The sequence below is a fragment of the Hyalella azteca genome, unplaced genomic scaffold, assembly GCF_000764305.2.
Source record: "Hyalella azteca isolate HAZT.00-mixed unplaced genomic scaffold, Hazt_2.0.2 contig15610, whole genome shotgun sequence".
NCBI lineage: Eukaryota > Metazoa > Arthropoda > Malacostraca > Amphipoda > Hyalellidae > Hyalella > Hyalella azteca.
Window position 1 is genome coordinate 56,699 of NW_025945453.1, and position 17,446 is coordinate 74,144.

Here is a 17,446-nt window from a genome sequence, read left to right on the forward strand (position 1 = left end):
CAAGGCAAATTTTCTGCATATACAGCTATATCAAAGAACTTTTATTATATTGAGGGCATAATGATGGCTGCTGAATCTTTTTTATTAAAATTTAAAAATAATCTTGCAGTTTCACAAATTGGCTAACCTAGAAGTTAAAAGCATTTGATTCGTTCACTGCAATGTTAAAGTATGCAGCTGAATACTGACATGATGTCAGATGGCTCACCATTGACAAAAGCTTCTCCATAATAGTTCAATACACACAAGTCTGGCATCAGTGTGGTAAGATCAATGATGCTTTGATCTGATATGACATTGCAACTTGTAAGGTTTAAAAATTTTAAGTTTGGAAGCCAAGCAGGGATGTCACTCAATGAAGAATCGGCAACTCTGCAAAGACCCATTACACCAAGATGTTTCAGATGTGAACAGTGAGTCTTGATGTGAGCAAAGCCAATTGTAGAGATGAAACTGCACCAATCAAGGTTCAATTTAGTCAATAAAGGCACTTTGGGAAGCAATATTTCTAAAGTCCTGTCATCCATTTTATGACATTCACTAAGGTAGAGAGAAACCAGCAACACACAGTTCAGTTGAGAGAAAGCTTGTTGCAGACCATTTGGGGCTAGACTCGTACCCTTCCTGATGTACAATTTCCTGAGCTTTGAATTTCGTACAATTCTTTCTAGGGATAAATAAGTCATGTTCTCTGAGAAAGAAATTGACAACTCAGAGAGCCTTTCACATTTTGCCAACTTCCCAAATGAGATATCAGTGAGACCTTCACCATCCAGCTTCAGAATTCTAATTTGAGAGCCTTTTTCTTCAAGAAATTTTGCTATTGAGCTGTCAGTTGGATAAGGTATTCCATCTATGTCAAGATTCTCAAAAGAAGATTTACTTTGTGATAATTTATTTATGAAATCATCTGTGACCCATTTACAGTAACACAAGTTTAGAGTTTTCAAGTGTTCTAAGGCAGCAAAAGGAAAGAAAACAGATTCCTCAGGATCTTGGGCAGAAGTACCTTCTAGATTCAGGCTTTCAATTTGAGGACACTTCTCAACAAGAAGCTCTATCACTTCCTTATTTTCAATAGAATTAAATCCAATATCCAAGTGTTGCAGTTTGGGACATGACTGAGAAAGCTGTTGCAAGACAGGGATTATGTTTTCAGATTCCCGAATCTTCAAAAACAATAATTCAGGGGCAAATGAGAGCATTTCTGTCATTTCTGTTACTCCCAAGGAATTATCAGACTCAAAATGAAGGGTATGCCACAAAGATGGATGAGATGCCACATTTTTCCAATGCCTACAAACTTTAAATATTGTTGAATAAATGTAAGTTTTGCTAAGGAATGAGAAAATGTAAGTCAATAACTCATTGGGCAAATCACCAATTTCACAGACTTCTTGATGGTTTCTTTGGTTCTCAACACGGAATGAAAACGGCTCCATCTCATTCAGTATTACAAAAAATTTCACACCCTTGATATTTTTCTATTTCCATTACAGTTTAAATTACAAGCATAAGCATAATATCACAGTCTTATAAATGAGTCACAACAAATCACCATGAGGTTGCACCAGGGTATAGTATCATTATAAATTTTAAGATATCAATCCCTTTTTTGCATGGAAATATTTGGTAGGTATAACGATAATCTGTGTGAGATATTCCATTAGTATCAATCATTCAAGAAGAAGTCCAGTCAATGCAAGAAGTTATATTCAATACAAGCATAAAGAAAAAAACTACAAAAAAATTCTGGTAAATTAAATCAACAGACACACAGAGTACATGGTTATTGAGGAATCAATTTACACTCTATGATGCCAATTAGTTTTAAGAGTAATGAAAAATATGGAATTAAAAGCATAATTAATATTAACAGATCATTAAATACTCTTTCTTCAATGAGCAATCAGACTCCATATATTTTAAAAAGGTGCAAACATATGCTCTTTCATGGTTATTTCTATATATAGGTACTAAATTATCTTTCAGCAATTGATTGTACCAGTAGTCCCAAATCATACCTCAACACCAATAACCTTGCCAGCAGCACCAAAATCATTGGCCTTCAATAGAGATTACCGGTATCTGTTTTATAAACCAAACTGAACCACACCTTCCTAGAGCAATTGAAACAGTTCTTCATTTCTTTTGTGGCTTTGGAACTCAAAAAATTCTAGTTCAGACTTCTGTCCAGTATGTTACATGGTTTTTAGACAAGCAGCAAGGTACCGTATGGAGTTAGACTTACAGCATGTGCATCATCTGAGGTGGCAGCTGTGAGGTGTGGGATGATCTGGGGTTGTCAACATCTTGTCTTCTCATGGAAGAAGAGTCTCTGCAAGAACTGAGGAGAGGACCGGATGCTGCAGGTTGGTTTTCCGTTACTAAAGCTCAGAGGGTTATGGCTATGAGTAGCTCCAGCCAGTTTCCATTATGAATAAATGTCTTCCCTTCACTACTCTTAACCCAAATAATAAAACCCTCCCTGTCTTTCAACTGAATATATGCCATCAAACGGGGTAATAAGGTATGGTTTTGAGCGTTTTTTGTTAATATCTTCTTACCATGAAACATTTCAGAAATGAGTTTGGGGTCATTTTTAAGCACTTTGTGAGGGCTAACAAATGGCATCTCCAAAAAATTCCATATGCTATATGTGAGGCGCCAGACGCAAAATAAAAGCATCCCAAATTACCCTTGGGAATGGGGTAATCTGGGACACTTGCGATAAAACTCAATTTTAAAACGTTTGAAGCTTACAGAGTGTACTCATCCATTACTAACAGTACCTACTCTGAAATCTTCTTCTTACATTGTAGATGATGTAGATGTAGAATAAATAACATTTTCTGTGATTTTTACTTGTTTTTTCTTTATTGATATATTACCATATTCATTAATTACTGTATTATTGATGTGATTATTACCATATCCATGAACATGCCATTGAGCATTTACATCAACCTTGTCCATTGTATATATGACATTCTATGCACAATTTTGTGATGACCAATGATGCACTAATTATTCAATAAGTGAAATTTTTTTCACTGAGAGAGGTAAATGTAATCAAAATTCTTTGTTGTTAATCAATTTTTTTTTGTTAACTGGAGTATATAGAATTTTCACTGTTCCCTTTATGAGGTTTAACTAATCTTCAATGTTTTATAGGGTTTTAGGGTACCTACTTGAAATTCCTTTATTTATTGTGTTTCATCCATTTTCATGCCTGTGTATTCATCATCCATTCAACTAACCCCTCATCATCATATATATTATTCATTCAACTACTATATATAATGTGTACCAACTTGTTTTAGAGTTCACCTGGTTGATTGGTCTCATGTTTCATTTATCCTGCTGGTAGGTTGTGTTACCGGTTCCTTGAGTGACAAAATCCAATACTATATTGGTTGTACCGGGCCTTTAGAGCTACAAGGTTAGGAGTGCCCCTAACAATAGAATATGACCCTAGTTTGTAACTTGTTTGGTAAAATCTTTTAGAAATAAAGTCTTTAAACGTTTGAAATAGGGCATAAATGCGCCAGTACGGTATGTCGGAACAGCTGTCCCACAGCCATCCCAAAAAAGGGCACAAATAGGAACAGCCATTCCACATTTTGTAGAAAATGTTGTAGCAGCTAAACTAATCAAAATGCAGCAAAACTAGAAATAGTGGCATAAAGTTTAACATTTTTACTATCTATGTAGCATAAAGCAAGTCAGGAAATCATGCATTTAATACCGTCAACCAGGGCTACTCGGAACGATTTTGAACATTTTTCATTCATAACTTCTTACCATGAAACATTTCATAAACAAGTTTAGGCTCATTTCAAAGCTCTTTGCAAGGGCTATCACATGGCTTCTCCAAAATATCCATATGCTATTCGTAAGGTGCCAGAAGCAAAAAAAGTGTCCCGAGAAGCCCGGTCAAACGGGGCTACTCGGGACACTTGGAATAAAACTTCATTTTAAAACATTTGAAACATGCAGAGCGTACTCATCCATTACTAACAGTACTCTCAAGTCCTCCTCTTTCATTGTAGATGATGTAGAGGTAGAATAAATGACATTTTCTGTGTGATTTTTACTCATTTTTCCTTTATTGATGCAATATTACTGTATTTATGAACATGCCATTGAGCATTTACAATAACCTTGTCCACTGCAAGCTTCATATCAGCAGCCTTACAGCATTTTTTCTGTATCTGTAAGCTTACAGGACGGCTTGTAATTTCACACCATTTTAATTGGGTTAAGTGAATTTACTATAAATAAAGATTGTGAAAAACATACCTGAAACAGAAAGGACTGTTTTAGTAACAACCATCATATGTTTTGGAGAAATAAATCACAGTTTAGGTCAAATGCTTTTCATTCTATGATGCCTGGTGCACAATTCTATATATGACATGCTATGCACAAATTTGTGATGGCCGATGATGCACTAATTTTTCGACAAGCGAAATTTTTTTCGCTGAGCGAGGTAAATGTAATCAATATTCTTTGTTTTTAATCAATTTTTTTTCTTAACTGGAGCCTTTGCTAACTGAGGTTCTACTGTAAATGTGTTTTTTGGGGGTGTCCCAAATAGCCCCAGGGTAGTGTCCCGAGTAGCCCTGCCATGCAGAAATGACCACCATTTTTTTTTGGATTGAGGTACCATAAAATGGGGTAACTTAGACCACTTTTTTTCTTATAAATGATGCCATTTTCTTACTTGCTAAATGTGTTATGTAGCCTCAGTATTAGGCCTTTAATGCCCATTGACAAAATTTTTCTATGTCAAATAGTTTTTGAGTTGTGGGGGTTTTTGTAAAAAAAACGAAAAGTGGTCTAAGTTACCCCGCCGGTCTAAGTTACCCCATTTTACGGTATGTAAATTCCACAAATAAAGTTTTCATGCTGACACTTGTCTGCCACTCTTTTCTAAGCAAAATTTTTTAATAAGGCATATATTTTTTTTACTACAGACCTCAGCAGAAGTAACTTTTCAAAATATTGTTTTTCACCATTTTTTTCAGGAATTTTTCATAGCTAGTAAATGTAGTACTTTTGAACTTCCTTTATACTAGTACTACATAGATAGGAAAAATGTTGATGTTTACGCCACTTTGCAATATTCCAATTAGTTTTGCTACTTAAACAGTTTTACGCCGTGTCCGAGGACCGTCCCGAGTTACCCTGCCCGTCCTAAGTAGCCCCGGTTGACGGTATAGCAAATTTTGCGTCATTTTACTTAATGAAATTTCATGTCTGATCTTGGGAACTCCATACAAAGTGAATAAAATTAGACCCTGTTTAGTGAAAAATAAGTATTGCTTAACTTATCACTAAATAGGTATCGCTAAAAATCAATTGCGGAATAAATTATTTTTTGTACACAGAATACGTTCTAAGTAATAAGCTCTCAGCAAAGATGTCGAATTTTAGGTAAACGTTTGCAAACACTTATGCTGTAGGGTAGAAATTGCCTGAACTCAGATATTATTCGCAAACAATACTCGGCTTTTAATGCATCAACTTCAAGACGAATTCCACTCTTTTCAATGCCACTGATCTCACAGTATTAGCTTTGTACAAACAAACATGTCGATGTCAGAAATTGCTGTTTTGACTCGAACAAGCCTGATGGCAGCAGCAAACGTTGTTGGTCAGAATAATGAAATGCCAGTTAGAAAATGCATTATAATATGATACTTCCCATGTTGATATACGTAACTCTACATAAGATTTAAATTTGTCTTATATTTCTTTATATTTAAAATTTCTCAATTGTCTTCTTCTTGTTTACTGTTGTCATGGCAAATATGAACGATAAATAATTAGCAATGTAAAACGTTCTATTATTATTGAACGTAATCTCACTATTATCGAACATTCTCAGGAATGTTACCACCTCATGCTGTGTTCCCTGCACTCGACCACAAGATTGATTTACAACACAAGCTTGAGAGCCACAAACTGGCATGTGCTTCTTCATGTGGTCGCCAAAACAACCTATCTATAATAGCAATTTTTGCTACCTGGGGCAAACACTTTGAGTGCAACTTGCTGACACGCCATTAACAAAACTTCATTTCATAAATTCAATTTTACTGCAAATATTATATTGTTGCAGTATGTCAGAGTGAGGCAAAGATCGCAACATTTTTCAATGTACTTAATGCAAATAATGCAAATTGGCCTGAGTTTTAATGAAATGTCTTGAGTGTTGATATATGAAGCTTACTTTTGTATTCGAGTATTGAGCAAATTAATGAACTGATGGCAACTTATTATATTCTTGATAACCGAAATTAGCATGAAGGAGGCTCAGTATAATTATTATGGCAGTTTAACAAAGTTTTGATTTAATTAATATCGTCTCATGACTAATTTCAGTGTTCATGTGAATTTTTGTTGACCAAAGCTATAACAGTTACGAAGTCTCAAACGCTCAAAATCGTCTTGCCGCTAGATATGTTTGTGCTATTGAGTTAAAAGACAAAATGATGAAAACATCTCTTATTTGTGTCTATCGTTTGATTAAATAATTCTTCACCTGGCTATAATTAAACTGATCAATAACGCACATATATATTCATCTATATTGTATATTGTTACATAGTACATGGCCGCACCCCTGAATGGTTAAAATTATTTTTGTAATGGATTTCAAAAAGGTCAAATGTGCCCCAATGAATAATTATTTGTGCCCTAATGAACAACTTTCTTTGTTCACGTTATATCTGATTTTTAAATATTATGTTTTACTTTTAGCTCATAATACCGTCAGTGTAAATGATTGAACTGGTTAGAAATGTCCAAATTTCCTACTCACTACCTATAGTACTTTCTCATTCTTTTGCTTAAGGGGAGCGTCTGGGTCCAAAATCGAAATTTTGGCTTTTCCGGTTTTTAGCCTCATCTTAAAGCTCACATTCTAAGCTATCCAACGGTACCAAAACCATCTCTGTACGTTGATTTATGCATTCAGGGCAGATCATGACAGGGAGGGAGGTGGGGGAGTTCTTTAACAAATTAAATAGGGGAAATTAGCCGCAGAGCACTATAAATAGACTGCCTGCTAGAGCTGAGCTTCAGTAGCCCAACTGGTGTCCTATGGGGTGATGTGCTAGCAGTTGCTCCCACCATCCTTGACTGGAATCAAGCTCCTGTAATGCTTAGTTTCGTAGACTTGCTACATTGAGTGGCTATTCCTATGCGCGCGGGACTTAGTCGCGCTGTCCTGAAAAGTTAACTTTTTGTCACAGCAAACCTATCTCCTTCTAGAGTTTTGAAGCTATAGCAATGGGAGATATACCTCTCGATTCGTAATTAAAATATCTATCGATTTGTTGTAGCTTTTTTTTAATTTTGTTATAGTTTTGAAAATATTTTGAAAGAAGGGGGTGGAAATTGGAAAAAAACAAAAATTTTTGGAAAAATGCTCCCACATGTAGAAAAATTCTAAATTCAAAAAAAGCTACAAGGAATCGATAGATATGGTCCTTACACATCGAATGATATGCGTCTTGATGTTGTAGCTTCAAAATCCTAGGAGGAGATAGTTTTCTACGGTACTCCCTTTTTGGCCATTTTTTAAGAATTTCACGTTTTCTTTCAATTTTTTCGAAAAATTTACGCGAACAAAAAAGTCTTAGAATTCTGTTTTACATATGTGTATCAAGTTTCAAAACGATCCATCAGTAAACAAAAAAGTTTTTTCACCACCCAGACGCTCCCCTTAAACTCTTATAAAGTCCTTAGAATTTGTAGATACATATATAGTTAAAACAGTCACTTCTTGTTTTATTTTCACATATTTAATTGTTTAAATGAATGAAACTCCAGTTATACACTGTATAAATGGAGTTTCATTTCAGAAAATAATCATGATGATTTTCTCCTTATACCTAGACCCAGTATAGCTACCCTAATATTATTGACCTCGGAATTGGTCTACGTATCTCGAACTGAATGAAGCTAAATAAATATTAATCACCAATATTAATTTGTTTGCAGTATCTGAGCAGGGTTGGCAATGATTAAATCAAAATGATTAAATCATGTGATTAAATCACTTGATTTTTTTTATAAAAAATCATGATTTTTTTTATTTTTTCGATTTTTTTTGATTTTTTATATATTTAAATAAATTGAGTGGCAGTCTTTAATTTATTTTGAGGTATTGTTACTCATGGTTTAGTATAAATGTACTATGAATCACAAATTGGTATATAAACTTGTTGCCTTTAGTGTGTATTAGGTTCCAATAAATTGAATGTTTTTGGTACAGAGGCATCAAGTGTTTCAATACATTGTACATAGCTAGCAGCTTAGCTAATTCTTATAAGGCTATAAGTAGTCTTTAACTATTTGACTATTTGTTATATATTGATTTCAATATACAATTCAAATGTGTCAGCTAGCTTATACAGGGTGAGGCAGAACTGATTGAACAGTTTTGAGGCAAAATAAGAGTAATGGAGGTACATAAAGAAGAAAGTTTATTTTGCTAAAGATTAGCATAACATACCATTTAAAATACTTATGTTTTGAAAACAATATCAGGAAGATGGTGTTTGTTAGCTGCATCACACTGTTGGAGTCGTTCTCGGAAGTTTCCTACAGCACGTTCACACATATGGCGAGGTATGGCCATAACCTCTGCTACAATAATCTGTTCCCTTAGCTGTGGTAGGGTGTGAGGGCAACTCCTGAACACCCTTTCTTTTAGATGTCCCCAAAAAGAAATCGCTAATGCTCAAATCAGGTGACCTTGCAGGCCACAGTAAATCACCCCTCAGTGTCTGGGAACATGCGTTTCAAAACATTGAGTGACATTCGAGCTGTGTGAGCTGTAGCCCCATCCTGCTGGAACCACACCTCTCCCAATGCTTCATTTTCAACATTGTTTTCCGTCCTGGACTGCAAGAAATTTTGCAACATTGCAGCATAGCGATCAGAATTTACTGTTACGGTTACTCCCTCCTCTGAGAACGACTCCAAAAGTGTGCTGCAGCTAACGGCCCCCATCTTCCAGATATTGTTTTCAAAACATAAGTATTCTAAATGGTATGATATGCTTACCTCTTGGGAAATAAACTTCTTCTTTATGTACCTCCATTACTGTTTTATTTTACTTCAAAACTGCTCAATCAGTTCTGCCCCAAACTGTATACGGTATTGAGAGGTTGAGATTGTATTCACCATTCAGGCAATTAGAATGATCTACCACCCTATTATGAGTATTCTAATTAAAATATTCAATTTCAATCTTTAAATATGTGAATTTAAAACTAGAAACAAAACAATTACAATTATATGACTATATATAAAATAATTAAATGCAGTGAATGGATATAAAATATTTGAACTGTGCACATGTATATTTAAAACAGCGTTAGCTTTTCTCATAACTTAAGTCTCATTTCAAGTCGTTTGAGGTTTGTTTGCTTATCGTTCAGTTTATGTTTAGTACCGTAAAATGGGGTTACTTTGACCGGTGGGGTAACTTTGACCACTTTTCGTTTTTTTAACAAAAACCCCCAAAACTCAAAAACGATTTGACATAGAAAAATTTTGTCAATGGCCATCAAAAGCCTAATACTGAGACTACGTAACACAATAGAAAGATTTAAAAAGTTTGCATATCTAATAGGTTAAAAAATTAATAATGTGACCCACGAAAAAGAGCTATTATTTAAAGCCTGTCGGAATACCCTTCCAATTTTTTTGGTAAAATAACTCCAGGTTGTGGTGCATTGTAGTAGAACTCTTCTAGTTACATAGGCAAAAGACAAATTTTAGGAAAGTGTCATAGTTTGCAAATGGGAGGCACTGCCCCCCAATGGGGGAACTTTGACCACCTAATGGCAGCTGTGACGGGGTAACATTGACCGGCTTGGAAATCAAGTTAAAATTACTATAGGTACCGGTACCTATATAACATATTTTATGTTTGATACATCAATTAATGTTTTTTTCTTTATGTTTCAGACTCTACAGAGTTTTATATATGGTAATTTTAACTTAATTTCCAAACCGGTCAATGTTATGACACTTTCCTAAAATTTGTCTTTTGCATATGTAACTAGAAGTTCTACTACAATGCACCACAACCTGGAATTATTTGGAGTTATTTTACCAAAAAAAAAATTGATTTTACCACCCGGTCAAAGAAACCCCAAGAGCTGGGGTAACAAAGACCATCACTTTTTTTGAAATTGCATCAAAACTATGAGAGGCAGGAGCCAGCAATTTATGGTGAGTAAAGCTAGAGTATAGACCTGTATTTTGCATGTTTCAATTTAAGTTTAACTTATATAGTAAAAAAATGGCATCATTTTGAAAAAAAAGTGGTCAAAGTTACCCCATTTTATGGTATTGGTTTATTGGTCTGAATTAAATTGGAACAGTGCAGTCAGTCACTCAGTCACTACTAGTCGGTGTGTATAGAGGGTAGAGTCTGGTAGATTATAGACTTATCAATAATTGTTTACCCAAAAATCCCTAAGTGGTAAACACCACCTTGGCCTGTTGGCCATTATTGAAGGCAATAAGTGCCCTTTTTAGCCATCCATTATGATCCATATACTGTTATTGTTAGTAGGCTAATTGCAAGATAAAAAATAACCATTCAAAAAGACAAAAAAGCTGAAAAAAAATCACAAAAAATCAAATAAATCAAAAAAATCATGAAAAAATAAAAAAAAATCATTGATTTTTATTTTTTTGATTTAAAAAAAATTAAAAAAATCACCAACCCTGGATCTGAGGTAGGGGCAAGTTGGTTACAAGAAGACAAATAAAAATGTAATGAGAAATTAAAAGATTGACTTCCTTTTAGAATACGAAATGCTAGATAAAAGCATAAAACTAAGCATCATGTACTGAAAGCTGAGCATTGCTGACGAACAATATTTGAAGGTAGTGCAATTTCTATCATGAAGTGAACACGTTTGCAAAATTTCACCTAAAGTTGGATACGTTTTGTAAAAGCGTGTAAAGTTCTAGTAATGAGAGGAAAAAATTAGGCCCATAATCAGTCAAAAGCAGCCGAACTTACCTTAATTGACTTTGTCAAAAGATTTAAACGAAAAAATAATTATTCTGATTAATTACCTATTCTTCAATAGTCGGGGTTGAGTTTTAGCAGCTTGGTCACATGGGTCCGGGTTTTAGTCACTTGGTCCGGGGCTCCCTGGACATGAAGTGAAATTTTTCTAAGTAAATTTCCTAAAATTCGATACAAAAGTTTTATGTTTTCTGGACATTTTAGAACATTCTCTATCCATTAGTTTGATCAAAAAATGAACTTTTCTGTGACCCGAATATGTTGGTGCGACGAAATTTTTCTAAGTAAATATCAAAATTTTATATGTAACATTAAAAGTTTTCTCAACATTCCAGGTGATTTGCTGCCTTTTATTTTTCTGAACGTGGTCCGCCGGACCGGTCCGGGTCCGGGTTTTAGTCACTCGGTCCTGATCCGGCGGACCGGTCCAGGTTTTATTCTGTACCGTCGAGATGAAGCGCCTCTCAAGTCATGCGTCGTCTCAGAGTCCGATGTACGGTTGGAAGTGTTAACGAGAGTTGAGAGGCAACGACGGGCGTTCGCAAGACAGAGCAATGTTGGCTCATATGAAACACAGCCCGTGTAAGTGTATAACTCGATAAGGGCTCCTTGAAGGGTCATAGAAATATATTAGAAATCACTTCCCATCGTTGATCACTCACCATTACCATGTGTGCAAAGTTTAAGGCTATTGCTGAATAATAATATGGTTTGTTCAAAGAGTTATGACTGTCATGTTTATAAAATAAATATTAATGCGAAGGAACAGTAAACAAAAAATTATCGCCAACCGCGAGGATTTTTCCGCGAGTTGGAAACAGAACCGACGCCAACATTCAAACTGAACGTGCTCTGCCGCTGGACTGCTGGAGAACGCTGCAGCTCTTTTGTGCTCTTATTTCGTGATGAAATTTTGTTATTAGACAATCATACAAATTGTACTTAAACTCTTGTATTTGACATCCAGTAGGGTAGGAGCATGAACATTTATTTGTGAGATTAGCTAAACTGTGTTGTGTTAAATTGACAGGTTGTGGGAGTCTGGGAGACCGTGGCAGCCATTTGCAAAAACGAGAATCCCAAGCTCATGTGAGCCTGCAAAATCTAAGTGTAAAAACAGTGCCCGATTGTTTTGTACTATGAGTTCATCAATAACAGTTTACAAGTTTAATAATAGGGTAAACACGGTATATTCCGACACATTAAGGATGCATCGAGAAATGAAAAACTATAAAAAAACTGTATGCGTTACTCGAGTTCTGTTTGCTTTATGTGACTCTCAAAACACCGCACAATGCTCCAGCAACGATGAAACGTCACAAAATGTTGCCATATTTATTTAAAAGCCTTTAGAATGCAAACCTACCAAATCCCTATATTCCGACACAGAATTTTCTTGGCGTTTTCTTTGCTTTTAAATTCCTTGTGAACTTGCGATATAAGCAGACTAATGATATAAGTACGTATTGGAATATGACATGGCTTTGAATTAGAACACTATTGAATATTGAGCACTACTTAATTAGGCTTTTAATTAACAGTTATTAAGCTTTTAATCAAGAAAATTGTAATTTTTGCACACAGCTTGGAACAAGCTGTGTGTGTCCAATTCAAGTTGTGTTGGAATTAGTTTCTATGTGTCTAAATCCATTTCTCAACTTAATCATCTATTAATTTATTTACCACTTGAAATCAGCAAACACAAGTATACTTAAAGGATTCCTAATATATTCACAAACGAATTTACAAGTCTCAAACCATAATATTCTTTCTACACAAATAGTTTATCACTATTTGGTAGAGCAAGGTCAACTGTCAACTTTGACACATTTTTCGATGATCTCATTGGGTGGCATGCACTCGCACTGTCTCTCTTAGTCTCTTTGGATCTCAACATTTTCCTGCTAGATGGCCCAGACCTAGTGTTTTGGCAGTAGTTTGATGTGCAAATGTATGCACTATTTCAACCATCAACAAATGCATGGAACTAAAACAAAGCTTAATATAATAGAAAAACTAGAGAGGTGTCGGAATAACCCATGATGTCGGAATATACCGCGTTTACCCTAACAGTTTTTTTCTGTCTTGTTCATCATACTCGCCTGACATGTTTTTCCCTTAGTTGAGTTGGAGCCTGCTTGCTTGATCAGATCATCAATTAGTTATGAGTGCCTGAGGCAGATTTGTGCAGCTGTTATTAATAATTTCAAAATGGCTTATTTAACGGATTTGGGTTTAATTAACTCATCATTTAATTTAGCCACGTTTAATAACCTTGCCATTTCACTTAGGGTAAACACAGTCCGTCATCATGGGTAATTCTGTCACCTCTCTAGTTTTTCCTTTATATTAAGCTTTGTTTTAGTTCCATACGTTCGTTGATGGTTGAAATGGTGATGTCATACATTTGCGTGTTGAACTAATGCCAAAACACTAGGTCTTGGCCATCTAGCGGGAAAATATTGAGATCCAAAGAGAGACAATGCACGCTACCCAGTGAGATCATCAAAAAATGTGTCAAATTTGACAGTTGACCTTGCTCTACCAAATAGTGAATAACTGTTTGTATAGGAAGAATATTATGGTTTGAGAATTTTAAATACGTCTGTGAATATATTAGGAATCCATTAAGTATACTTGTATTTGCTGATTTCAAGTGGTAAATAAATTAATAGATGATCAAGTTGAGAAATGGATTTAGACACAAAAACTAATTCCGTTACAACTTGAAAACTAATTCCGTTACAACTTGAATTGGACACACAGATCGTTCCAAGCTATGTACAAAAATTAAAATTTGCTCAATTAAAAGCTTAATAGTTGTTAATTAAAAGCGTAATTAAGTAGTGTTCAATATTCATTAGTGTTCTAATTCAAAGCCGTGTTGTATTCCAATACAGCTCACACAGCGACCGGAATTCGAACACGTGGATGACGGCATTACGTATCAGTAGAATTTGAAGCGTGGACGGAATACGCCTCACCATGTGCCGAATATTGCCACACACAGTGACGGAATATAGGGATTTGGTAGGTTTGCATTCTAAAGGCTTTTACATAAATATGACAACATTTTGTGACGTTTCATCGTTGCCGACGCATACTATGGTGTTTTGAGAGTCACCTAAAGCAAACAGAACTTGAGTAACGCATATGGTTATTTTTTTATAGTTTTTCATTTCTCGATGCGTCCTTAATGTGACGGAATATACCGCGTTTACCCTAGCTCCAACATACTGTTGAAATAAGAGAAGTTGAATCTCTTTGATTCAGGCTGGAATTCTAAGGATGGAAGTTCACTTATTAAAAAGCTTTCCACCCAAGCTAAAAAGCTTTCCCATTCCCACAGTGCTCTTCCAGGTGAATGACTAAAGTGACTATAATTGAAAAGGTGGATCAAAAGTGGACTGTGGACAAAATGTTTCAATTTTATACTAGTACATTAAATATGTAAAAGAATTATTTAGATGTCACTTGTTTGATAGATATTTTTTATTTGTCTTTTATTTAATGGATTTTTTAAAATTTCCAGGCCATTTGTTTGTAATGATCAAGTTTCAGTCAAGTATTTAGTTAACTAGTACTGTATTACATATACCATACTTGGGGGTGGGGCTTATGGGCACAACCAATCACAGCTTGAAAGCATCCCCATCAGTTGATGGGGATGCTTTCTAGAGGGATATTAAATTAACCAGTACACATAGCATATTGGAAAGCAGGACCTGAAAGCTTGGAAAGGCCAGGAACTTTACACTTCCAGTCAATTATGTACATATCCTATCCCTTTCCAGAATTCCAGCTGTGATTGATTGATAAGATTGTGATTTAGCCCCTTTCAGCTTTCCAGCTGTGATCAGTTAATGTAATTGTAATGTTATTTTGCTTTCTAGCTGTGATTAGTTTATGGGGATGCTTTCAAGCTGTGATTGGTTGATGGGGATGCTTTCAAGCTGTGATTGGTTGTGTCCATAAGCCCCGCTGCCAAATATGGTATATGTGCTACAGTACTGGTTAACTAAATACCGTACTTAACTTAAACTTGATCATTATGAACAAAAATTTTCTAAAAATCCAATAAATAAAATAAAAATAAAAAATATCTATCAAACAAGAGACATCTAAATTATTCTATAACAAACCTGATGTACTATACAATTGAAACAGTTTGTCCACTTATGATCCATCTTTACATTTACCTATAGTCAGTAACATGGCAGAGCACTGTATCGAAGGAAAGCTTTTCACCTTGGGTGGAAAGCTTTTTTATAAGTGAACTTCCATTCTTAGCATTCCAGCCTGCCATCAACCAATCACAGCTTGAAAGCATCCCTATCAACCAATCACAGCTAGAAAGCAGATAAAATTACAATTCCATTATCCAACTACAGCTGGAAAGCTGAAAGGGGCTAAAATCACAATCCTATCAACCAATCACAGCTGGAATTCTGGAAAAGGATAGCATATGTAAATAATGGACTGAAAGTGTAAAATTCCGGGCCTTTCCAAGCTTTCAGATCCTGCTTTCCAATATGCTATGTGTACTAGTTAATTTATTATCCCTCTAGAATTCCACACTGCAAGTTGATTGAATGATAAACCATTCAAGTTTGAATCAAGTAGTACGAGTGCCAATGAAGCTCATAATGTAGTAGATCACATTTATCATCACAATTCAATAGGTATCAGTTGGGGCACTTGGGGGGATCCAGTATGAACGTCTAGCAAGTAGCGTGTCTGAATTTTTTAGTTAAGAGATCATTCAGTTATTTCAGTACAATCAAAGGATATGAGAATTTTCCATACTGATCTGTTACTTTGTCTATAATATGTCAATCTTTTGCGCAGGACGCAGGTATTGAGAAAATAAAGGAAAAGAGCATTTCAGACTCAGTAGTTAAGCTCAATTTTTGGCAACCCCACCACTGTGCAGAGAGTGGATGAATATTGCAAGATCTTTGGCGACGCTTCAGTAGCCAAATTTTTGCCTTCAGAAGATCTTGCCGACACATTTAGATTGAAATTCTTGCATTTAATATATTTCTCAGTCTTCGGCCAACTATTTAGAAAAAAAGTAAGGTTTCCGGTGCGTTGGATGGAATACGATGCAAGTCCGCTCTCGACCACGGCTGAAACTTGACTTCTCATCACTCACGTTGCATCGAATCATCACTTCATACCCTGACTTTAGCTCGAACTGTAACTTGCGGACAACGGACTGCGACCAACCAGCCCAGGTTGCCAGTGGAACTGCATGCATCCTGCCGTGCACCACCAGACCGTCACTTTTAGCTCAACATCCGGGGTTAGGTGTCAGAAAGCATAGTTCTGTTCCAAAATCTATCGTCCGCCGGCGAGTGACTTCCGCAGCTTCGCTAAATTACGTAACTTTTAGCTCACAGCATCTGGGGTTAGGTTCCAGATAGCATAGTTCTGTTCCAAAATTTATCGTCGTACGACGCGTGGCCGTTCGACCGTGGGCTGATTCGACACACGGGACAGATACGGACGGCTCCGTCGCGCTCCGTCCGGGTGGTGTAAAATTATTTTCGCGCGTTGGCAGACGACGCTAGGCCATTCGACGCCAGGCTTTTTTTTCTGTGGGCTGATTGATCTAATTCAATTGATGTGATCTGTCTGGTGGCGTGCGGCTGATAATGTTACAGTCAAGATGTGTTGTAGGCTACGTTCTTCAGGGAAGGGATCATGATAGTCCATTCGAAGCACGGCAGTGGTGGTCTCCGACAGGCGTCCCACTGGAACGTGTTTACTTTAGCAAGGGTACGCAGCCGTGCACCACTAAATTTGTGCACCAATCAGCCTTGAAAGGAACGCCTAGCTTATTTCCGGATGACCACCAATCAGCCGCGAATTAAGCCATCCGTCGGTAACCAGCCCGTGACATCATCTTGCTTTAAATATTAGGAGCTTTACGCCACCACATTCTGAAAGGAATAGCCCAGAGAGTAATGGTTATGCACCACTGAACGTTGCATCGAATCATCACTTCATACCCTGACTTTAGCTCGAACTGTAACTTGCGGACAACGGACTGCGACCAACCAGCCCAGGTCGCCAGTGGAACTGCATGCATCTTGCCGTGCACCACCAGACCGTCACTTTTAGCTCAACATCCGGGGTTAGGTTTCAGAAAGCATAGTTCTGTTCCAAACGCTATCGTTCGCCGGCGAGTGACTTCCGCAGCTTCGCTAAATTAAGTAACTTTTAGCTCACAACATCTGGGGTTAGGTTCCAGATAGCATAGTTCTGTTCCAAAATTTATCGTCGTACGCGTGGCCGTTCGACCGTGGGCTGATTCGACACACGGGACAGATACGGACGGCTCCGGCGCGCTCCGTCCGGGTGGTGTAAAATTTT

At 36.4% G+C, this 17,446-nt stretch overlaps 1 protein-coding gene across 1 annotated transcript; it reads right to left on the reverse strand.

Moving 5' to 3' along the window:
- Window positions 1–4: 4 nt before the first annotated feature.
- Window positions 5–1,910, reverse strand: LOC125179179 (F-box/LRR-repeat protein 7-like). Its single transcript, XM_047884563.1, has one exon. The coding sequence runs from the start codon at window positions 1,440–1,442 to the stop codon at window positions 165–167; it is 1,278 nt and encodes a 425-aa protein (XP_047740519.1). The 5' UTR covers window positions 1,443–1,910; the 3' UTR covers window positions 5–164.
- Between the last annotated feature and the right edge of the window lie 15,536 nt (window positions 1,911–17,446).